Below are 25,926 nucleotides of genomic sequence, written 5' to 3' on the forward strand. Positions count from 1 at the left end.
TAGTAAGATTAAAAACATGTTTCATCAACATAGAAGAACTAGCATATTCCTGTGGTTTTTAAGAATACTTAGTACCCCTTTCTATTTTCCAATTTATTTAATAGGAACATTCTGATTATTGCTATTTGTGCTTGGAAGTGCATTGTTGTTTTTGGCTTGAACAGTAATGTGATTTAATTTCTTTTATCTGCTAAGGAAATTACATCAATATAGTAAGTACTGTTAGCTTGTGTATTTTGAGAAAGACTTGCTCTAACTTTCTTCTCTGAGACAAATTTAAATAATCTTCTTCATTGGCTCAGTAATAAAAAAAATTGTCTCTCTTGCTTTGTGATCTCAAAGGCATGGGGCTTGACAGTTAAAAATTCAAAATTTGGCTTTCATGTTCTGTAAATACGTCTCTGGATCTTGAAAAATCAGGTGAGTCATGCTGCTGAAGTTCAGATGTACTCAAAGTGAAGGGAGTCTATCTCACACTAGTCCAGGGTGCAACAGTCTGGTTGACAGCTAACGCCATATATCAAAAAACATGTCCTAGATTATTGATGCTACCCATGGTCTTTATCATATGTTCTCAGTATAGTTTTCTGACAAAAATAATGACCACAGTCTCATTCTCTTGAAGAGCTTATGAATGTTATTAGTACGAACTTACTAAGAATTGTTTACATACCTGGAGATTTCCAGGAAGACAATTCAGCTCCTTGTGTGGAGGTTATGTGTTAGCAAGATTGCATGTTGGCAACATCTGTTCTGTAATTATGACAGTGATAGGCCTAACATCAAAGTCAAATGAGACTGAAAAGGAAGATTATATTTGCAAGTGAAAATATAAAAATAGCTGACTATTCCACTTTTTCATTAAACAGTTAAAATTGCTTATCAAATCTAGCAATATAGGTGTGTTAGATTCCTTCCTACCTTTCCCTAATAGTACCTCGTAGTACTTTCCCTAATAGTTCCCTACCATCATGAAGAGTTCCAATCCACAAGCTTCTTCAGTACAAAAAGCTTTTGGTTTTGTTGAGGTATTTTATTTTAAATTTGATTCACTTACCAAAGTTGGTGATATCTTTCATCAAAGTTTATAAAACATGTCATCTGCATAGTTTGGGCCATACAGTTTTACATGGTAACTTCCCAAATTTACAGTGTAACTTTTTAAATTAAATTTGAATGCAGCTTGCTGATGAACTGGCAATTACTAGAGAGGGTAACAGAATAGAGCCCGAGTTTAGGTTATAGCTTTACTGTTAGTCTGTTATGCATAATTTTGTGCCTTTTTTCCTGAAGAGTATAATTTTCTTTTCCAGAAAGTAGTTAATGACAGTGGTCATTTTTTCTTTTTTTTTCAAATGGATGTCCAGGAGAAAAGAACTGAAAAAAGGCTTTGGGGAGTTTTAAGACATCCATGGCAAAGAATTCAACCTAGAACTAACAATACTTCCAACAGCACTGCTTCCTTCACATGGTGTACTCACACTTTTTTCTTTTTCTTTTATTTATTTTTGATTGATAAATTCTTTGTTACAGATGTTCACTTGTGAAGATATTTTCAGCTGTGATCAATGTTACTTAACTCCCTGTCAGGTAGAATGAATGTGCACCCATTTCTTTAGAAACTGAGAATTTGTTTGAATATGGGCAGTAGAACAGACTTGGATGCATTCAGAGACTGAAGTAAGCAAAGAATGGTGGAAAGCGAGTTCTGTATCTCATGAAAGGGTTGAAACATCATTAGTAACAAAGGAATAACACACCAAGTATGTTACGATGTGTACGTAACTTGATTTTTAAAATGTGAATTGATTTTTCTACAGTAGGAATAATAGAATGCAGCCAGAGAGCATTTAATGGGAGATAAGATATATGTAATTGCTCAAGAAACCAGGAAAGATGCATACAGTAGCTGTTATTATTTTATTGTTTGTATTTGGGGTTTGTTGATTTTAGTTTGATACAGACTTGGAGTTTGGTTTTACTGTGGTAGCTTTTTGCTTTTATTTGAGGGGGGGTTGCTTTTTGGGTTTTTTGCTTTGCTTTGGGGCCTTTTTCACTCTGTGGTTTTTTTTTTTATTTCTTGTGGAGTTTTTAGTTGTATTTGGGTGTTTGTGTGTGGGATGTTTTTTGTTTGTTTAGGTGTTTTGAATAGAACTGTCTAGGGGTTTGTCACCTTTTTTTACTGAATGTCTTTTGTCTCCTGCCAGTGGAATAGATTTTGTGGGTCACAGAAGTCAAATAATGCCCATGTAATTGATGGGAATGGGAGATTTTGCTTGTTCACTTCCCTAAAATAAAATTAAAAAAAAAAAATCCTAGTGTCAGACAATCCCCTTATTTAAGTGAAGAGACCTGCAGCCATAGTTACTATTCATGATTAAAAGACTACCTGCTATAGTGCTGTTAAAAGCTGGTGGAATGTTAGTAGGGAAGTAGAGATATGCTATGAGTGAGGAAATCTGGCTTCTTAGTTGGAGATCGTGACATAGGAATTATCAGTATTCTGTACATGATGAGGTTTTTTAATTAGAACTATTTAGCTTTTCAGAGCTATAATAAATAATTTCAGCTGTGTCTAACTGTATCTGTTTTGTACCTTGAGGATCTGCCACTTAGGTAGCCTGTGATAGTTTTGGCACAGTGGTGTCATGCTTTGTCACATGTCAGTTACAAAAATGTTTGGGCTTATATTCTTACATCCTATTTCAATACTATAACAGTAAATTTTAATGCAAAGGTATTTCATTTTTCAGAAAAGAAAATCAATTTTTTTTTAGCTTTCTTCACCATGTTCTTGTCATATCTCTAATCTAAAATATTACCTTTTTTCATAATAATGTCCAACAGCCTCTGGCTAATTATGAAAATACATGTATTGGCTAGACGATATAGTCGTGCAGAGGGAAAAACTAGTCGTATAGGATATTTAAAACTTAGGAGGTATGCTAAGAACAAGCAGGGGCATAAGAATCCAGCCAACCTTGAAAGACTAGTACCTGTACTGAACTACTGTCACTACAATCATTAACTTAAGCTTATACATAATATTTTGGGGTGACTGCGGTCACAGTCTTCAGTTTAGAACAATAATATGGCAAAAAGTTTTATTTTGGATGAATGACTTCTACTTAAAAGAAAAATGTGGGTTTAGTTTTGATAAAGCGTGACCAATGAGAATCTTTTTCAGGCTACTGTGGTGTGGCCTTAATGCTGTAAATAATCCCGTTGGCCCCATCCCAGTACTGTGCAGATGAGAAAAGGATGCAGGAAATTCTGCTGTTTAAATGTGTCTGTAGCACTGAGAAGCAGGAGGACCAGCAAACACAGAGGGTAAGGGGTCTTAAGCTTGGGGGTTTATTGTTTAATTTTTGTATTTCTCTTCAGGGACAAAATATAGGTTACTGTCATGCTGATGGTAAGGAGGAAAACAATCTGAAATACCCAGCAAAAGGGCTGAAGATCAGAAAACAGTATTTGTATGTGGCTAAGTTATATCTAGATTTTTTTCTCTTCTGTCCTTTTCAGTGCTATTGTGTATCATTAATTCTAACACCCCATTAAGCATAGCTTGTTTTACAGATGTAGTAGGATCCTTACTTCCCATAACCAGGCAAGTTTTCAAAATTTTCAAAGTGGCAGTTTGTTAAATGTTTATTTTATATTTTTTATTTAGAAATTAGTATAAATGCAGAAAGTTCAATGATTATACTGTTTCAATGCTGAAAATCTTTTTTAAATTAGTGTGTGAAATGCATCTGCAATAGGATAAACTGGTAAAGCTTTGGTAAATCAGTGTGTGAAATGCATCTGCAATAGGATAAACTGGTAAAACTTTGGTAACTGTTAGTCATTACTGATTCTACGAACAGAAGTGTCGTAAGAACACTGTTACAAGTTTGCAGCTGTTGGTATTGCTTTTTTTGTTAGAAAGCAGTGTTTTCACAGTGCTTGTATTTTCATAAATTCCACTAATCAATTGTATAATTCTAACTTTCTTCAGAAAATGTCTGATGATAGGATAAGAAAGAAGTGTGTTCTTAGCTATATGACACTGTTTTAATGCAACGAAATGCAATTTATTGATACTATGATTTGTTGATGCTGGGCAAAGATATTTAGTTTTTCACTATTTGAAAGGCGAATATCCCAAATGGTATGAGACTGCATGGATCATCCATCACCAATGAGAACCAAGGGTCAAATCTCAAACATAATGTTGATGAGTTTAGTAAGCATATATAGCAAATAGCACTAACAGACTTCCTGCTGACTATCCAGATAGCTGCATTTTGTCGGTGTTGGTTGTAAGAACCAGTGAGAACTATTTTTTGAAGCAGACTCTGCTATAAATAATCCCATTGCTAGAAACCTAGCTTTTGTTTTAGATTATCTATGTTAGAAAATTTACGTATTTTTGAGTTTCTGAATGCATTTCTTTGCACAATATAATGAAGATAAAGGGATTTCTGTAATACATTAGGTATCATCAATAAAACTATTCAAATCACTCTGTCATGAAACTTCCCAGAGCATTCTACAAAAAACTTAGTGAAAAATGTGAAATGTCTGTCATTTTTACGTATTTCCATCTAGCCAGTTCTGAATTGAGACCATTCTTTCACCTTAAAGTACTACAGTTAACTTCAGGTAGATCTCAGAAATAAATCATTAGAAAATGAATACTCTAAAGCATCTGGCAATTAGCAGCCTTAAAACACTGTCATTGTCTTCAGCACCAAGAGAGGTGGATCTTGGAATCAAGTGTAAAAAATTTGATGTTCTGCCTGTTGACTCTTCTACAGTTGAAGAGACTAGCAAATGTTACCCGCAATAATTATTCCATATTGATAATCATTATTCCATTAGAATTTAACAAACAGAAAAATAAAATTTTCTATTCCAATCACTTTTCATAAAGCACTCGGAATAAAGCAACACGTCTACTATGACTTCTATTAAACAAGTTTTATTTTACCCTTTTCCTCTGAAGTACAATTGGCAAGAACATATGGACATTTAAGTCAATACTCTATCAGGACAAAATACTAGTGCAAATTTTATTTCAGCTAGTTATGTCATTATTGTTGCACTAATTGAGAAGGCTGTGGGTCTGGTTATGGTGCATTGAGAACTCCATAAACATGATCCATCTTATAAGTAGTTGCCAGTGGGTCTAAAGGCAATTACCTTCATATGATGGAGGTATCGCAAGAAAACCAAATTTGGAAACAGCAGTTTAAGGGAAGTCCCATGGACAACAGAGATAAGTACTTTATTTGCATTTATATTAAACTATATTTTAGCAAAATGGAGAAAAGGGGGGGGGGGGGGGGGGAGAATACAACAAACTTTTGAGTAATACCAGAATCCTTAATTTAAGTTTATAGGATTTGTTTTCCTAACATAGATTGATTCATAGAATGGTTTGAGTTGGAAGGGACCGTTTAGTTCCAACTCCTCTGCCATCGGCAGGGACACCTTCCACTAAACCAGGTTGCTCAAAGCCTCATCCAACCTGAGCTTGAATGCTCCCAGGGAGAGGGCAGCTGCAACTTCTCTGGGCAACCTGTTCCAGTGCCTTGCCACCCTCATAGTAAAATTCTTCTGTATGTCAAATCTAAATCTTCCCTCTTTTTTTAAAGCCATGACCCCTTGTCCTATTGCTACATGCCCTTGTAAAAAGTCCCTCTTCAGCTTAATTGTAGGCCCCCTTCAGATACTGGAAGGATGCTATAATGTCTCATTACTTGTATTCCTATAAATTCTCAGTGTCTATAGTATTTAATGATTGTCTGTTCTTCAGCTTCTTTCTTTTCACTTTTTACTTTTCTCAGCTTTGAATCTTCCACTCTACTTAACTCGATGAGTTATAATGGTGCCCTGGTTACCAAGAAGGCCAGTGGTAACGTGGGATGCATCAAGAAGAGTGTGGGCAGCAGGACGAGGGAGGTTCTCCTCCCCCTCTACTCTGCCCTACTAAGGCCCCATCTGAAGTGCTGCGTCCAGTTCTGGGCTCCCCACTTCAAGAAAATGAGGAGCTACTGGACACAGTCCAGAGGAGGACTACAAAGATGACTAAGGGACAGGAGCATCTCTCCTATGAGGAAAGGCTGAGGGAGCTGGGCTTGTTTAGCCTGAAGAAGAGAAGGCTGAGAGGGGACCTTATGAATGCCTATAAATATCTTAAGGGTGGATGTCAGGAGGATGGGGCCAGACTCTTTTCAGTGGTGCCCAGTGACAGGACAAGGGGCAACGGGCACAAATTGAAGCATAGGAAGTTCTGTCTGAACATGAGGGAAAACTTCTTTACTTTGAGGGTAATAGAGCATTGGAACAGGCTGCCCAGGGAGGTTGTGGAGTCTCATTCTCTGGAGATATTCAAGACCCGCCTGGACAAGATACTGTGCAACCTACTCCCGGTGACCCTGCTTCGGCAGAGTGGTTAAACTAGATGATCCCCAGAGGTGCCTTCCAACTTCTATCATTCTGTAATTTTGTGTAATTGAAAACTGAACATTAATCTTACAATTTTATAAGGTCAGCTTTAATGTCAAAGATTTTCCTGCATTCCCAAAACAGATCTTTATTGCAGTTACAGTTATGTCTGTCAAGCTTCTATATAACTTACGAAATAGGCAGATTAGCTTCCAAGCAACACTTTTATTGTTATTAACGGCCCATTCCGTTTGTACCCTTACTGGGCTTTTCTTTTCCATGTTGTTAGAATCTTCCCCCATCCCATATATTTTAATAAGGTATTAACAGGATTGTACAACGTGGAGTTACTTTTTATTTAACTGACATCACAGAAAGATGTATCAATATCTAGAAACTACATTATCTTGGTATTAATTTTCTGTTAAGGCTGCTAGAAACCATATTCCACATTACTTTGGAAAAGCAGGTCTCTAAGCAAAGAACGCTTTTGCTCCTTTTCCCTTTTTAGTCCATGCAGTAATGTTTCATTGACTGCTTTATTGTGAAAATGATCCTCCCTGAACAGCTTGATTCTCTGCTCATGCTGATTGGAGTAATCTAGGTCTGATTTACATTGAGTTAAGTGAGACAGGTTTTATGCCAAATTCATTCTTATTTAATGTCAATCACATTACTGGAGGAATACCAAGGAGGAAGTGCCATAAAAGCTTTAATTGTTTTGATTATTTTTTTAAATATATTAACAGTTCACTTGAAGGTTCCTCCATAACTTTTGTAGGTATCCATGTTGGCAAAAGGGTGCCAATTTCCCTTCTGTCTGAAGCACAATATTCAAAATAAGGTATGCAGAAGGTATGCTAAGTAACCATTACTTATACAATTAATTTCTTCTCTTTTAGTGGGACTACTCACCAGCCTACATTGGGCACTGAGAGAATGAATAGAGATGCTTCTCTATGCATTTAAGTGACACTAGGATAAAACACATGGTACTTTGTGGATTATTTTATGTGGCCACTCTTGTGACTGTAGAACCATAGTTTATGTGATGATACAAATGATTTCTTAAGTACATTTCCCCCAAAGATGACTTAGTGGAGTTGGAGTCATCACAGGATGCTATCTTACAGCATTACATCCCACAAAGCAGTCCTTAAACTGTTGACAAAACAGACAATGACATCAAAATACTACAGTGGTTAAGGAGAATTAAGAATAATTGTATATAAATGTCGAAGAAGTAATCTTTTTTTTTTAAAGACTATTCTTTAAAGAATTAATTGTACAAGAAATGGCTTCTAGGACTATTCTGATGAAACTGTAGCAAAGCAGTTGAACAAGCCAAAGGGATAGTCTGTGAGCCAGAGAAAATAAAATCGTGAGCATTCTTGCTTGTCTGCTTATGTGCGTGGTAAAATAACTTGTTTCCAGATTGAGTAGTGTTTTGAAGAAAAATTGTTTTGTGTGCTAATAAGCATTTGAATGTTTTACGCCTTGGTCTGAAAAAACGCATCAGATATCTGTGGCTAATTTTACCTGCTTCTAGTGTTATGTAAGTGTTTTTTAGAATAGGTCACATCTTGAACAGAAAAAAATCATAAATTATTTCAACAATGACAAGATAATTCTCATATTGTAAATCATGTGATTTTAAAATATTGTCAAGAATTTTTTAAAATTGAAGAATTTCTCAGACTATAAGCAGGAATTAAAACCAACTTTTTCAGGGATAAGCCTCTATATTTTCACATATTGGAGAAAAAAACACAACAACCAAAAAACAACCCCTCAGTGTTGTTTTGTTTGTAAGCAAAAAAAGCCTGTAAATGAAAGTGAAGCTATCCAGTTTAAAGTCACTTTCCAACTAAGTAACATACAAAAAGCTGTTAGAAATGTGATATGAACTCTAGAAAATAAACTTGTGGTAATTTGTGTCTAAATGAAGTTTGTCTGTACATTTAAGTGACCTCTACTACTTGGATAGAAAGGTTTTAGCATTGTGTCTTACCTAATTCTTGTTCAGTAAAGTTTTCTTCAGTATGGTTAAAGAACTCTGTCTTCAGCTGCCTTTTTCAATTTGCTTTTGAAACTGAAAGGAGTCCAGCTGAAAAATGTGGAAAAAAACCCCAAACAAAAACAACAAACCCACAGATCTTTGAAGTCCTCAGTGCCATTTGGGAGTAACCGAGCATCTTAAATGTTGACTGTACCTGTAAGAACTTACAGACACTCTTGTAAAGAGATTAAGTTGGCTTTTAAAAATAGATAAATAAATAAACCACATTAAATAGTAGATTGCTAATGTTAGTGACGTCTAGGAAAGGAACCTAAACATTGATAACCTGTCTTTGGTCTGAATAGTGTACTGTAAGCTTATTTAAAGCTTACTTACAAATATTTGTATTTCAGATACCTTAAATTGATTAACAAACACCCTGGATGGAAATGAACAGCTCAATGAAATCTTTTTAATTTTCTTATGTTCTTTGACTTTAACTTACAACAGGCTTTAATGCTTGCAAATTTTAAAAAGACTTCTAAATCCAATTATGAATGACATGCTGAAAGGCAGATATAACATTGTGTACAATATATGTCTTGGATATTATTCCTACACATTTCTGGAGTGTTCTCTCTTTCTGTACAGTTCAGAGCAAATCCATGACAGATATTTTGTGTCATGTCAAAGGGCTGTATGTCAGCAGAAGCAAGATAGTGTGTGTGTGTACTGACTGAGCTGCATATCCTGTAATAACACACTGACAGCTCTGATGGTGTGGAGTTGTTTGGAATTTTCTGTTATTGACTGACAATTTGTTCTGTCGCAGCCAAGCTGAGCAGTGTAAGAAGCTATCTGCTTATCCTATTTGTCTCCAATAAAGGGGCTATGACACCTTTAGTATGGCTGTTCATTTCAATATGGGGTGAAAAATGTTTGTCACATTAAACACTGAGACTAACTTACTCTGCTTTCTGTGGAAACAGAGGAGGAAGACTCTTGCACTTGGTTATTCTTTGCCTCAGCTATGGAACTGCTGAAAAAAAAAATAAACCAGAAACCATTTTAATGGGATTAAGAGCAAATCTCATTGTGTCTGAAGAACAAGATGCCTGGGTCTTTTCATAAATCACACAAATCATTTATGTGCATCTTTAGCCTTAAGCATTAAAAAAGTGTTTCAGTATACTGATCTCATATTAACTACTACGAATCCTATTTTTCTGAAGCAATTACCTGTCTCAGGTTTGAGAACAGATTACATTTGTTCTAAAAATTCTTTCTTCGGGAGATGCCTGTTAGAGCAGACCATTTTTTCGTATGAATTAACATTGCCTTAGTTTAAATACACTCTAAATTTGGTATGAATTGAAGTTGTTATTCGGATTGTTATTTGTAGCCTATATTTCCTAACAATCAGTTGAGACAATAAAGGTATTCTGTGGTAGATTACCAATCTCCACATAGAATCAATGAGATTAGAATTTAGGTGGGGTGGCACTTGCTTAGTCCAGAGGTTTACACTAGGTTTTGTAAACCTGCTTGTAAATTGGTTACCCAGAAACGATCTAAAACTTTGACAGTTCATACTTATCCTAATTACCTAGGAAGCTGATTTTACATCTTTTTTCATTGAACAAGTCCTAATAAAAAGTGATAGGCAACCTCAAACGGGAGCCAGCCATGCAAACTGTTGTGTCTCAAATGCCACAGCCAGCTAGTTAAATTGGTTTAAGCTTTTCTTGACTTCTGATTAATACTTAATTCTGTTTGAGATTGTCTGGGAAAGTTGTTCATTTCGCATACAGTCCCCTACCCCCACATAATCTGATTATACAACTTATTTTTTTCAAGTGTAGTGGCTGAGAAATGAGTATCAATTCTACAGACTCAAATGTATAAAAATTATGGTTGACACATTATGAAGGTTTGTGATGAAACAAAACATTCTTGAGGAAATGAAGTTACTGTAAAGTATATTTAAAACAGTACTTCAGAATTTCTTTCGGAATAGTAAGTGACAACATCTGTATGTACAAATATTTATGTTACCCATATTTAACCCTAAGGATTTGAATACAACTTCAAAGACATAGGAAGAAACATCAGCTTGTCTATGCAAAAGATCTTGGAAGATATTGCAAAGATATGTAATGACTTGTGTTAGCCAGTAGACCTAAATCACAATGAGTATATAATACTGGTTCTCATCTTGAAGAAGCAGTATCCAAACTGCTTTGCGTTTATTGAAAGTGGCAGCCACAAAAGGAAAAAAAAGTAGAATTTGTTTAGTCTTTATTGTAATCTGTGACTATCTTTCAAGTTGTCTTTTTATGAATGTGTATGTGTACAGTATGTATATAATCTGTATAATATTATCTAAAGTATATTCATGTGTTTTAAAACAAATTGAAACAGTAAACAGGCTTTTATTTTAAAATGGATGTTTAGACATGTGGAGAAAATAGTAAAAGGAAAAGCAGGACACAGGACCACAGAGAAGTGGAACAAGTTCACTTCTGGTGCATCCTTTTGTAAAAGAGAATTACAGCATTTCATTTTGAGCAAGAACCTCTAAGACCGCCTTTGGTAAAAATCATGTAAGTATTCTTGTCCTTAGTTACTGCTTTTAATTGTTGGCACCTTATCACAGAATGGTAGGGGTTGGAAGGGACCTCTGGGGATCATCTGGTCCAACCGCCCTGCCAAAGCACGGTCACCTAGCAGGCTGCACAGGACCTTTTCCAGGCGGGTCTTAAATATCTCCAGAGAAGAATAATCCACAACCCCTCTGGGCAGGCTGTTCCAGTGCTCCGTCACCCTCAGAGTGAAGAAGTTCTTCCTCATGATCAGGTGGAATTTTCTATGCTTCAGTTTGTGCCAATTGCCCCTTGTCCTGTCACTGGGCACCACTGAAAAGAGTCTGGCCCCATCCTCCTGACATCCACCCTTAAGATATTTATAAGCATTTATAAGGTCCCCTCTCAGCCTTCTCTTCTTCAGGCTAAACAAGCCCAGCTCCCTCAGCCTTTCCTCGTAGGAGGGATGCTCCAGTCCCTTAATCATCTTTGTAGTCCTCCTCTGGACTGTGTCCAGTAGCTCCTCATTTTCTTGAACTAGGAAGCCCAGAATTGGATGCAGTACTCCAGTAGTAGGGCAGAGTAGAGGGGGAGGAGAACCTCCCTCGACTTGCTGGCCACACTCTTCTTAATGCACCCCAGAATACCATTGGCCTTCTTGGCAACAAGGGCACACTGCTGGCTCATGGTCAACCTGTCATCCACCAGCACTCCCAGGTCCCTCTCCACAGAGCTGCTGTCCAGCAGGCCCACCCCAAGCCTATACTGTTGCATGGGGTTGTACCTCCCCAGGTGCAGGACCCTGTACTTGCCCTTGTTGAACTTCATCAGGTTTCTCTGTCTAGCTCTCTAGCCTGCCCAGGTCATACTTATGTCTTACTGTAACTTAGAAGAACATAATCTCTTTACTTAGGTGTGTTTTATTCTGTGGAAAGAATAAAATATTCAGTTCTTAAAATTTTTTATCATGCTGGTTTGACCACTTCTGTGGTCAATTTCTCCTACTGGCATAGAAAGTGCCCACTATATTTTACAGAAACAATTCGCACATTGAGAGAAATATATAATACCTCATGGGGACAGGAATCACAGTAAAGGAAATAGTTTCAACAAAAGCATCAGTTGAATTATAAAATTTTGTGGAACTTTATGGAGAATTAAATGTTTCCTGCATAGTCACTAACTAGTACTGTTACAGATATATCTTTTCTGGATTGTTTCCACCTGTGCTTAGAATTGACCTTCAGCCAGGAAAGTATCAGCAAATGCTTGATTATCTTCTTCACCACTTTCTTCATACACTGCATATTTGCAGTTTCTGTTGGCAGAACAAATTCATGAGGATAAAGCCAAGTTTTATACACATACTTCTTTCTTCTTTTTCCTTGTGCCATAACAGCTGTGCCTTTCCACAGTGCTGTATCAGGGCCCACCCCACAATCTGTGCAAGACTGTTGGTTTGCTTCTAATTCATTCATCTTAGAAAGTGATGAAAAGGGACAGAAGAAATTTGTATGATGCCTTATCTCTGTAAGAAAGTAAGTGCATCCCTGAGAATAAAAAGTTTTAGTCATGCACTGTAAATGTTTTCTCATAAAGGAAGAGAAATATCTAAAGATTTTAAAGGGTAACCTTTCACAGGGATTTGTCTTGCATATCTGAACAAACAATCTGGCTACCGCTAAACCTCAATGAAAAGTAAATTGTGTGAAATATCATGTAACAGTCCTTATTTTCAGAGTAGTTCAGTATTGTAGTACTTATTTGGATTTAACATTTCTTAAATTTTTGTTCATACTTGACTAATTAAATCTCTAGTTTTGCATATATCTAATGTCTATCTTGCTAGTTGCTGCTTGATTCCAAAGTAGCCAAGTGTGAAATTGTTCCAAACTTTGAATACTTAATGCTTGAATCTGTAAATGAATTTATCTGCTGTGTGAGGAGAAGATGTACTTTTCAGCATCTCTTGCTCTCTGCAAGATTATTTTAAGAGCAAACCTTTTTTTTGTGTGTATCAGGATTTCTGCTCCTCTGTCTCCTGGAAACAAGAAGCAGAGACTTGCAATAATAGAAGTGGGAAAGTTACCCACTTGAATTTTTTTTTTTCTTAGTAATCAACGATGTTTTATATCTCAAGATACTTTAAAACTACATTTCTTTCTAGCATGTATGCATTTGATGCGTGCATGAGAATGTGATATCTATTACAAAAGCAATATAAATGCGATCCTATAAAATGATCAAATTTGTAGGAAATTAGATATTTTCTAGTGTGGACTGTAGCAGTCTTAAATATATCAGTGTTAACTGTTGCATGCTTTGTAGCTTTTTTTGTTTGTTTGTTTTTGTTTCAATTTTTCAGTGTGAAATGGAAGCAAGAAAATTCCAAGAAAACACATTACTGCTCTTGAAACGCAAGATAAATTGGCAGGGTTTTTTTAAGCAGATAGTCTGGGTTTACCTTTTAATCATTATAGTGAAAATGGATTAAATGATAATGTAGTTAAGAAAAAAACTTTTCCATATGCCACTGAATTCTTAAGAAGACACAATGTATTTATTTTTTCTCTAGCTGCGTGAGAGAATTCTGATGCTAATATGTATAATGAAATGTCAAGATTTTGTTATTTAAGAGTATGTAAATAACAAATAATGACTTACAATATGCAACATTGAAAATAAAATGCTTTCTTTTCGCATAATATGCTGATGCTTTTTAAAAGTTCAAGAATCAAGTTGGTTAAAACAAAGTTCTAGAGCATGAATACATTCACATGAAAAACAATAAATCGAGATATTCCTATATTCTTCCCATTAAAAGTTATTTACATTATAAAATTACTTGATTTTTATGGAATTGCTGAGGATAGAGGGAATGTCTAGAGATTTCTAGTCCAGCCTCCCTGATCAGAGCAGATTACTCGGTATTTCTATATAGCATGCCTTTGTTTCAAAAGACTAGAGATTTTAGTTTCTCTAAAATGGGAAGGACCACTTCCACCTGGAATTGTAAATCTTATATGAAAGGACTGGAGTGGGTTATGGGGAAGGATAGCAAATGAGGATAAAGTGACTGGTGTGGCCAGCCTGCGGGCAACTCGGGGCTACTTCACATTTCTCTTTCTGAAGTTATAAATTATATTTATGTAATTTTACCCTCCATATCTTCATGTGAATTAGTAAAACCTTCAGGAGAAGCAAGCTACAATTAACAATAGAAAGAATTCCTCCTCTGGAGTCAGAGAATTTTTGTTTCTTACCGTGAATACTGGAATATCAAGTAGCAGTATACTTAATATTGTTGTAGAGTGTGAAATGCCGATTTCAGTGTTATGGTGATTGCTTTATTCTCCTTTGATTTCTGGATAATCCTGTCTTGCTTCTGTCTAAATCAGAAAAAGATTCAGCTATTCCTGAGTACTCCTTTCACTTACTAATCCCTCTATGGTTTATTGCCTTTCTGTCACTAACTTTAAAGTGCTCATCCTTTACCTTTTTTCCTGGGAATTTATATATGGACTATACATGGACTCTTAATATAATAATACTCTTTCTGGGGGTACTTCAGGAACACCTTGTCTTTCAAAATATATTATATGGTAATAAAATGCAATTTTCCCTACAGAACTACCATTTTCATGAAGTCACTTTTTGGTTTTGAACTTTTTATGCTTTATAGAGTAGTTAAAATCTGTTTCTGGACTTTTCAATAGAAGGCCAAGCTGAAACTTTGGTGTCTTTTTTTATTTTTTTTCTTCCCTTCTCGATCTGTCATATTATTCCCTCTCATTGTCTAGTAGATGTGCATTTTTAATGGTCCTATTACATTCACAGATTACAGAAAAGCAAATTAACTGGCTTAATCTGAAACACATTTTTTCAGCAAAGATATAAGATCCCTTTAAAAAAATGTTTGGCTGAGGTCTTCGTAGTTAAGAGGCACGTAACTAAAGATGAAGTCATGCAAATAGTAAAAGAGTGTTGAAATATTATCCTCAGGTTGCTGACCTAGCTGCTGAACTCACTGAATAACTGGAGTTCAGTGAGCAGGTATTAATATGGGGAAAGTGTAAGAATTCTTTTTGCTCCTGGTGATTTTGTTAACTGTCACCAAGAGTTAATACATTTCTCTTTGCCCATAACAGTCATAGCCTGTTATAATAAAAAAAGAGCTCTGCTTTTTCTTACCGGTGTTGATGATCATTAGGTAAATAAGAAATTGTTGCAATATAATGGAATATGGTTTAGGCCTATATTCATTGTAGCATTTGCCAAATATCTGCACCTTTTTATTTTTTCTCTCTGAGAACAATTGGATCTCCCTCGCTCTTTCTCTCATACTATCCCCACCCCACTCACATGATGCAATGAATGTTGCTTCCTGTATTCTGTGCATACTTATTTTAGATTGTTCAGATAAGAAAAACTACTCTAAAAGGAATCCTGTGTTGCTTCTTATCCCTGAATTGTCAAGAGCAGAACTATCAGAAGTTTTCACTGGACAGAAAATCCTTGCTTTCATCCAATTCCCTAACTTTATCTTATCTTTCCATCCAATTATCTCTTATTAAGTAATTATCCTCGCTGAGCTCCATATGCTGTGCTAGCTAGTCTGCTGCTGCAGACTCAAGCTAGCAACTCTAAAACTAGCTGCAGACAGTATTTTTTTCCCCACAATTTTCAGACTTGTGAAATTTGTGATGTTTAGAGGTCTGTGTCTGTAACAATGTTAACACATATGTTTCTTCTCTTAGCTATCTTTTGCATATGCCTTAGAAATTATTTTTGTTCCCCCTGGAACAGTTTGGCAATATTCTATAGAAGAGACTTTTCAAAGTTCCATGTAGATATGCAATGTTTTACAGTGAATTAATTTTCTATGATGTGGTCATATACCAGTGAAGAGAAATGTTTTTTTAAAGTATCACTGTAACTACAGGGATAATTAAAGATTCATTATCAACTGGTTCAGTGTTACAACAGTCTTCAGTTAAACATTTTTCTATTATTATTATTTCATCAGTGCAGTATTTCTGAGAAAATGAAAGATCAGACTGATGGCAAGGGAAAAGAATAAATAAAAACAGCCGTCCTAATCATCCCTTTGGAACTGTGAGGTTCTGACTATTTCAGGCACTTTTATATTAATCAACACATTTTTATTATTTTTAAATCTTTGCTTTCTTTCAAGACTAATATTTTAGTCTATTGCTTTTAAAATAGATACAAGCACAAGTCTCAATAATTCACAGTTGAAACAGAATTCCTATTGTAATTTTTATCAAAATTTCTCTGTTCAGACATGGATATTAAAATAGCTGCATAAGAATATTCATCCTTGATGCCATGAGCCTTGTGTTTTAACACTCACAGGAAGCTATTAGTCTTCTGATTAAATGAAAATATTTGTGAAAAATATCTGCAGAAAACATAAAGATTACATTAAAACGTCCAATTCTAGATATTCTAGGATTTTTCTAGAAAATAATATTTTAAAAACAGGTGTTTGGAAATGCCATCACAGGTAGTTCATTTGCTTTCCGTCAGCCATGGTCACTAACCCGACAGCTAGGTTTACCGTAATGGATCAGGGAGATACATCATAGTTGTCTGCCAAGAAAGGAAGTTTGTAGGCAACAACTCACTTCAACTGAGAAGACTGCCCAAGCCTTTTCTCACTAGGAGGGCAAGTCTCTCGAAAACCAAATACTGTATTTTAAATATAATCTTCTACACAATATATAGATTTTTTTGGTTCTGTTTCATTCACAAACTCTTGGCTATTGCTCCCTGGATATTACGTATGTAATTGTTCTAACTATATAAATTGAATGCAGGTGTGCGATGCTGTCAAAAGGGACAGCCCTGTTTTTCTTCCAGCTCATGTTTCCATGCCGTGTTTGTGGAAGCACTAGGTTTTGTGCAGCCACTGGTGAAATATGAGGGCTATGATGAGGCTGAAAAATGACGAACTGTGAACGTTGCATCTGTTTGGTCTGATTATTTCACTACTTTTACTAAGAGGAAAAACCACCTAGTCAAGAACTTGTAGATGCATGTGTAAGAAAGGAGGGGCTGTCTTTTCAGCAGCAGTGCAGTACAGCACTTCTGCAAAACAGAAAGTCCTACTTTCACTAATGCCAGTGGGAAAACACCCTTTTACTTCAGTCAGACCAGGGCTGTATGCAGAAGACTTGTGGATGTTTCACTATAGATTGAAAAGGAAATTCAACAAAATAAAAATGGTAGTGTGATTAGGTTTTTTTCTTGAGGTTATTAATAATTAATAAAATCAGAGTAAGTAATGAATCATGCTTCCCACAGTCTATATAATCATGTTCTCTCTTGAGTTAAATGTAACTTTAAATTGTAAAGTATTTCTTAAATTAAGAGGACACCACTGTACCTGGCTCAATAAACCAAAAGTAAATCTAAAAGGCTTCAAGGAAACATTGCACTTTTGTAAACCTGTATTGCTTTTAGTAAGTGATAAAACTTCTAAGATAAAATGCATAGCAAAAGGTCCCATGGATGAAATAGAGATCTGAAAAGCCTTTAGTGAACCATGGACTCTAGTTACCTTTCATTATTTTATTTTAAGAATTTGGCTTCATCACTTCCTCTGTGCTTCAGAGGTAATATTCGATTGTCTACATTGTGTGCAAAGGGGGCAGAACGAGACAGTCTGTCCACAAGCAATAAAAGCTACTAATTATTTGTACGTATAGCAGGGTGCAAACAGACTACCTGACCAAAGAAAATCTGCATGTGTTTCTACATAGTGAAACACCAAGATATTTCAAAGCTGTATTTCCAGTACTACAGTTATGGATTCAGGTGTAGACCCTGCAGCGCTGTCCTCCTATTTGAAATGAAAAAAATATTTGCCAACCTAGCAGTAGCAATGCATCATTGCTTGGGTAGTGCTTTTCTAGAATTGTTTAGAGCAATAAATTACATTTATTTTACAAGTAGGGAAATTTAAGCTTGTATTGATGATTTACTATTTGCCTTGCTTCTGTCAAAGGTGAGACCAAAGGCAAGGTCTGTTGTTCTGGTCATTAAGCTACTGTATGTACTTCATCAATGCTCAAGACTATTAATGGTCAGATATGAGTTAAATGATAGTTTTTACCTGTGAAGGCACATTGTCTTGATATTGGTATCAGAGCTTTTCTTCAGCAACTTACCATAGCTGCTTTAGCTTTTTTCTGTTTCTGCCCCCCCCCAAAGACTTTAACCTGCAAACTGACAAGAATGGTCTTCAGTTTACTCAACCTGTTCTACAAGTCTCTGTTTATTTGAATTACAATTTAAGCACTAACAAGAAAAATTAGAGGGGTGATTCCAGATCTTGAATGTTTTTACTGGTTTTTATCACTTTTCAATTTGATGTTTGGGGTTTTCTTTTAAAATTAAGCAATTCTATTAAAAAAAAATTAATCCTCTTTGCTGAAGATCTTACTTCAAGATTAAAGAGCAAATAATTCTTTAACAGTAAGAAACATCCTTTGAATATCTTCCAGTTAAGAAATGTCCTCTTTTCACCTGAGATCAGTTTAATTTAAAAGTTTGTGAAGAAATCAAAACCATGGACAAGCATAATGTCTCTTACTAGGTGACATCTGTAGTACTTTGTTGAAACAAGTGTGTGTGTGTCTGAGCTTTACATCAGCGTCAACCCTGCTTATCTCTGAGAAATGATGAACAAAGAAGCTTAATTGTGAACAAAGAAGCTTAATGTGCTTATGCTGTATTCTAAAAGTTGAGAAATCAATTAAATTAGAGATAATGAATGTAGTCCTGTTTTCTAGGTTGCTCCCTGTTTTATTGATTTAGTTGGATCATTTTGGCTTTGTAGAGGAATACATAATTAGGTCTTAGCTATACACTATGAATCCATTCTGTGGGGAAGTTTTTACATCATTTTCCTCTTTGTATAATAAACAAAAAGTAGAAATATATCTTATTTGGAATGGGATAACAAGGTTAAATTTTTTTCCCCAAGAATTTCTGGGAGAAGGTCAGGCAACAAGAGAAAGACTCCGCCTGGATCAAGTTTTGGCAGCAGCTATTCTACACCTATATAGTCTTGTTGTCCGTGTTGGTGGTGCTACACCAGACAGTGATAATGAAGGGAGTTGGAGTCCTTTACTGTCCTTTTCCTTATCTTCTCATATCCATACTTGACTACAACAGTTCTCCAGAAGCTTCTAACAAATGGGCAATAAATGTCCTGGAAAGCAGTGAAAAGTTGAAAACAGCTGGGAAAGTGGAACTAAAATCTGCAAAACATTCTCTTCAGCTGAAATGAAATACAACTGAATCGTAGTGCCAACACTGTCTACTCCTCAGAATTTTGTTTATTGCATTGGCCTTCTACATTTTAACTACAGGTGTTAACACTAATTGCTGCGACATATAAACATGATTTTTTTTACAGACGGAAGTTGGAATATAAGAGCAACTTTTTTCCTTTAAACTTTTTAGTCTTCTACTCATATAGCAAGATTTTTAGTTGTGGGTTGTTTTTTTTTTAAGATACAAAAGAGGAAAAGGCAATACGGTACAAGTCACTAGTCTGTATTGACTGTCCACATCAACATTTTCTCAGCATTGAGATGGAAAAGCAGTTTCTGAGACGTTAGCTTTCCTCTGGGCTGAGTGAGTAATAGCAGATAAATAATGAAAAGGAATGAAACAAGATTTACTAGCATAAGTCACATCATCATGAGGTAGGCTATAAAATACAGTAGGATAGTGCTACCCTTTCAAGAATATTATAAGAATATACTTCCTGGACAGCTTCTGGAATGCAGACAGCAATACTAAGCCCCCTTTAAAAATGCTTGATTTTTCTCATGAAACCAAGAATATCCAAAACTCAGTTGTTTTTTTCTGTTGGTTTTTTTTTGTTGTTTTTTTTTTGCTTATGTAGGCGAATTATAGGATCAATTTTGCCTAGTATGAAGTTCCACAGTTTGGGAAAGAAGGCAAGTGAATCTGTGATTATGGTTCTCAATAAATAGTTTCCTCTTACAAAATATTTAAATTATATAGTGTTTGATTTTAATCTTGTCTTGGTGGAAGAAAGCTCTTGCCTGGTTTCTCTAAACTCAAAAATTTTCGAGATCACTATAATTATTTAATGACATTTCCTTTGCTACCTATTCAAGTAACAGGTATATCTGTTTATGCTGGACTCAAAAAATATTACATGAAATATATTTTAATAACAATTTCTTGTTGATGAAGCCCACTTCTAAAATATCAACAGTATTATTAAGATTCTCTTATTTTTATAGCAGTAAAATAAGCTACTATTTAAGGTAATTTATATAATTTATTTGAGGTATGCTAAATTATTATATTTCTCTGTCTTTTTTAGGAGTGAAATTAGATTGTGAATCAAAACATGGATTTGGGCTCCATTCAGGAACTAATGGAAGAGACACGGGTTTTTGGGACCCAACAAAGACAACCTTATGAATTAGCTAGTGGTTGCCAACGAGGTGGCCATCTGTGTAACTCAAATCTGCCATCTCAAAGTTTCTACCCATATTCATCTCATTACCCATATATGCATACGAATTATAGCAGTGATTGGGAAATTTCTGAAGCAGTGAGAATTCGGGAACTGGAAGAAGTCAAAGCCAGAGCTGCCCAAATGGAGAAGACCATGTGCTGGTGGTCAGATTGTACTGCTAACTGGAGGGAGAAATGGAGCAAAGTTAGAGCAGAAAGAAATAAAGCCAAAGAGGAAGCAAGGCAACTGAGAATCCATTTAGACAGTGTCGTAAAAGAACTGAGTATGCTTAAAAAGATAAATCAAGATTTAGTAAGTGAGAAGGAAAAACTAGAAAATGTAACTGCTTGGAAAACAGAATTAAGTTGCTCAGAACTGTCTTATATTAAGAAAGACCTAAACCAGTTAACATTTCTGGAACAAGAACCTGTGAAAGAACTGAGCAAAAGCAACAAGATTCCTGGGGCAGATGGCACAAAGAAGGTAACGAATAGGGAATTTTTTTAGCTCATGATGAAGTGGGAGATTATGGATGTGTATCTATAAAAGGGATTTTTCAAGGATTTTGACCAAAATACTACCTGATCCATTCAATAGTAAAAGCACTTTTTTCACCTATCTAATATTGCTATGGGAAGCAATTCATACCTTTTAACTATGGCTAAATGTTTAAGTAACAGTTATATCCAGTAACTTAGAGTATTGTTCTAACCTCTCTCATGTTTTAAGGTAAAGGATTACCTCTGTTCTCTGAATTCTCCATGTTTGTATACTTTTTTTTTTTTGCCTCCAAAAAAGAAAAGTCAGTTCCTGGCTTCTGAAATAAAATAATTTACTTCTCCCTTAATGCAACCTCTGAAATGAAGGAAGAGTTGAAGCAAATTCTTCTACAAATTGGCAATTTTTTTATTTGGCAAGGAGAACAATTAAGTTGTTCAGCAGAAGTAAACAATCAGGTATGGGCATGGTTTAATACAGCTGCTAGTTCTATGAAAAAGAGCTGCCTATATTTATCAAAATGGAACTATTTGCTCATATATTACCATTTTTAATTCTGTGCCTTGTCATGCATTATATAGTCTTCATAGACAGCACCATGTAAAAACTATACTTGTTATTTGTCTGATAGACAGCAGTCATTATAGATGTGGGAAATTTTTTCCTACATTGGACAAAAATTTTTGTTCTATATTGCAGGATATAGGAAATTTTTTACTTCAGTTCGATGAGATTTCTCAGGATCTTAGGCCTGAATGTATTGCATTCAGACTATTCACTCACTCTGTAATGCACATAAATTACATTATATTCCTGTGAATTCTGAAAAAAACATATCATAATGTTAGTAGTAAGAATAAATTTGTGAAAAAAATGTGTGCCTTTCATATTTTTGGGCAGTCAAATGGGCCATAGGAAGGAAATGACACAAAATATATTTTAAGATTTTCTCTTTCTCCTTACAAATGTATACTTTATACTTACAAATATCTTTATACTCTTTATAATTACAAATATCTGAAGGGTGGGTGTCAGGAAGATGGGGCCAAGTTCTTTTCAGTAGTGCCCAGCGACAGGACAAGGGGCAATGGGCACAAACTGAAGCACAGGAAGTTCCATCTGAACATGAGGAAGAGCTTCTTCCCTCTGAGGGTGATGGAGCACTGGAACAGGCTGCTCAGGGAGGTTGTGGAGTCTCCTTCTCTGGAGATATTCAAGACCCGCCTGGACAAGGTCCTGTGCAGCCTGCTGTAGGTGACCCTGCTTTAGCAGGAGGGTTGGACTAGATGACCCACAGAGGTCCCTTCCAACCCCTAACATTCTGTGATTCTGTGATCTGTGATTCCTTAGTATAAAATAATGCACTACTTGAAAACAGAAACTTTATATAGGAATGAAAAACAGTCTTGTCTTTTCAGCATCTTCTAGTATTTTCTGATGTAGATTTCAGGCATTCTTTTAAAAACTCAAAGGAAGAGTGGCTGTTGGTAACCTGCTAGAATGAGATTCACTTTTAAACAAAATTCATCAGAGGTGATAAAATTTAAATACTTTATTAAAGGAAATTATTGTTTATAAGAGATGTTCAATTTTCCTAATAAAAGTATTTTATTTGTTAATGATTTCTTCAAATTTTTATTAGTTTTGCTAATGTTTTGTATGCAAAACATGTATCTTCAAAATAGATATTATAGTGCTTTTAGTTTCTGAATGGGATCCAAATTGGTATTATATGCAGATAACTTTGGTCCTTATACATAACTTGTTTAAGTCCATCACCTACTTCAACATGATTTATATTAGAAGTTTAAGAGTTCTGAATGTAGAGTTTCTCAATATATTATTTGTACACATAAATCGTATTCCTGGTTTTGTTAGTTGCAGGCTTCTGTCTTCACCATAGTTATAGCCAATGAATGACAATTTAAATCTATTTCTTTAGTAAAGACACATTAGAAATATTTTTGATAAGAAGCTTGCAATAGAATCATAGAATCATAGAAAGTTTAGGGTTGGAAGGGACCCCTAGAGGTCATCTAGTCCAACCCCCCAGCAGCGAGCAGGGACACCACTAACTAGATCAGGTTGCTCAGAGCCCTGTCCAACCTGGTCTTGAATGTTTCCAGGGATGGGGCCTCCACTACCTCTCTGGGCAACCCGTTCCAGTGTTTCACCACCCTCATTGTAAAGAATTTCTTCCTTATATCCAACCTAAACCTACCCTGTTTTAGTTTAAAACCATTACCCCTTGTCCTGTCACTGCTGTCTCTACTTAAAAGATTGTCCCCATCTTTCCTATAGGCTCCCTTTAAGTACTGAAAGGCTGCAATCAGGTCTCCCCGCAGCCTTCTCTTCTCCAGGCTGAACAAGCCCAACTCTCTCAGCCTGTCCTCATAGGAGAGGTGCTCCAGCCCTCGGATCATTTTTGTAGCCCTCCTTTGGACCCGCTCCAACAGTTCCATGTCCTTCTTGTGCTGAGGGCTCCAGAGCTGAATGCAGTACTCCAGGTGAGGTCTCACCAGAGCAGAGTAGAGGGGCAGAATCACCTCTCTCGACCTGCTGGCCACGCTTCTCCTGATGCAGCCCAGGACACGGTTGGCCCTCTGGGCTGCCAGTGCACATTGCCGGCTCATGTCCAGCCTTTCGTCTGTCAGTACCCCCAAGTCCCTCTCAGCAGAGCTACTCTCGATCCTTTCATCCCCCAGCCTGTATTGATAGCGGGGATTACCCCGACCCAGGTGTAGGACCTTGCACTTGGCCGTGTTGAACATCATGATGTTCACACAGGCCCACCTCTCCAGCTTCTCCAGGTCCCTCTGGATGGCATCCTGTCCTTATGATGTCTCGACCGTACCACTCAGCTTGGTGTCATCTGCAGACTTGCTGAGGGTACACTCGATGTTGCTGTCCACGTCATTGATGAATATATTGAACAGCACCGGTCCCAGTACGGACCCCTGAGGGACTCCACTCATCACTGTCAAAACAGAAGGTGTGAGATTTTACAAAATGACAGTGATCCAACTATAATGACTCTTTTTGCACATTCTATCCATATACAGTGCAACTGTACAAGATGTTACTTATTCCCTTTTTCTCCTATGTGACTTAAATGTCTAGAAGAGCCTTGGTAGGCCCTGCAGAAGTTATGTTAGACTCTTGCGTTCATTTATATTTTTCTTGGATGTCATATTTTTCTGTTTTCTCAGGATGCAGAGGTAATCAAAGACCAAAGCAATCACAATAAAAAAATCACTCCAACGCCACCTGATTCCTTTCCCAATGGAGTTCCCAGCCTCTCTTTGGAGGAACCTAAAAAAAGTGTGGACAATACAGTTAAGACAACACAGAATGATTCAATACATGTTTCCATCTTACGTTTGCATTTGGCTGAGATGCAGAAAGTCTTACAGCAGGAAAGAGAGTAAGTGCAAAATATAGCCTACTAGAGGAAATCTCTGTTAAAAATAAGGGTTTTTAAAACACTTTCCAGAACAGATATGGTGATAATTGCATTTATAGTTCATATGTTCTCATTTCTAAGCTTTATTAATTGCTACTTACAAGGATTTTATAGGAATTTAGAAAGAAACTTAAGCATAAGTATTTTTTTGCTTAATATTATGTAAATAATTGTTTTGTAAACATTTCACAATAGTGTGTTTATTGTTTTCCTTGGCTTGTTTGTCATTTAAATAAGAAGTGCTCCATACAGAACTGTTAAGAACGTACAGGTAATTTAAAAATTATGCATACTAGCATTTTGCAAATCAATGCAGTGGTATCTAATGTATGTTATGCTCAGTTATTGGGGTTCTTTGTGCATAACAAACAAATTTCATGTACTTTACCAGAAGACTTTGAAAAAGTCTAACTGGAGATGACTAAGTCCATTTTTTAGTTAAAAGCACATGAGTACAGCTGCAAAATGCTTTTAATCTTGACCTCTGCACCTGTAGTAAGGTCTACATCAAAAGCAGATAACAGAGAGAATAACACACTTATTGTATGCTTATTATGTCATATCAAATTTACCTCACATAAATAGTAAATGTGCATTTTTGTGGCCTAAAAGAATTCATATGCCGATTACATACTATATGCTAGCAGGTGAGTGCACTGATAGGAATTCCTTGATGTTTTGTATAGATGGTCAGTATTGAGCAAGATTACATTACACCAAAAAGACTTTCCAAGGAAACATGCAGTATGTGATGTATGATAGAGGTTGTAGGAGACTTCAGGCACTATATGACTGTAACTTCAAAAACAGCTAAAGTTAAATAGAAAATGCCCCCTCTGTTGCAAATACATCCAACAGTTTCTGTTCAGAGAGTCTGTAATGGTAAGCTATGGTAAAGAATTTATTTCCTATCAGGTTTTTTCACTATTTTCCTGTGGATAATACAAGTCTGAGTTAAAAAAAGAGAGGATCCTTTAAAGTATTAGCTAGTATTTACTGTGTTCTATGAATTAGATAGCTGTAGAAAACACAAAATAGTTCTTTATTTGAATCTTATTGCAGCAGATGAACAGAAGTATGTTTTATCTCATTAAAAAAAATTTAGTGTTTTGTGGAAGCAAAAATCCCAGAATGCCCAGATTCTCCAGTTTGTCAAGGTATTTCATGTGGGTTAAGAGACTGATTCCTCACATATCCATTGTCTTCTGGTTGAACTATATCGGGTCCTAGGTACTTAATTTTTCAACAGCATTCGCGGTATACCTAATGCATATATAAAACTTTCCTTTTAGAAAGGGGATAATTTTTCAACTCTTATTTTTTAATCACTTCTCAGAAAAGTATTTAATAAACCCTAGTTCTAGCTCCTGATTTTGTTTGGTCTGTTCATGTGCTTCTCTAGCCAAATTGTTACCATACT

The 25,926-nt window shown here is 35.9% G+C and overlaps 1 protein-coding gene across 2 annotated transcripts in view; it reads left to right on the forward strand.

Moving 5' to 3' along the window:
- Positions 1-3,253: 3,253 nt before the first annotated feature.
- Positions 3,254-25,926, forward strand: part of CCDC102B (coiled-coil domain containing 102B) — a 150,454-nt gene continuing 127,781 nt past the window's right edge. For both annotated transcript variants that reach the window (XM_075415284.1, XM_075415283.1), the window contains exons 1-3: positions 3,254-3,330; positions 20,408-21,028; positions 24,253-24,467. In XM_075415284.1, the coding sequence (XP_075271399.1) occupies positions 20,435-21,028; positions 24,253-24,467 (809 nt within the window). In that variant the 5' untranslated portion in view covers positions 3,254-3,330; positions 20,408-20,434. The remainder of the gene's footprint in view (positions 3,331-20,407; positions 21,029-24,252; positions 24,468-25,926) is intronic.

The sequence above is a fragment of the Opisthocomus hoazin genome, chromosome 3, assembly GCF_030867145.1.
Source record: "Opisthocomus hoazin isolate bOpiHoa1 chromosome 3, bOpiHoa1.hap1, whole genome shotgun sequence".
In the NCBI taxonomy this organism is placed as follows: domain Eukaryota; kingdom Metazoa; phylum Chordata; class Aves; order Opisthocomiformes; family Opisthocomidae; genus Opisthocomus; species Opisthocomus hoazin.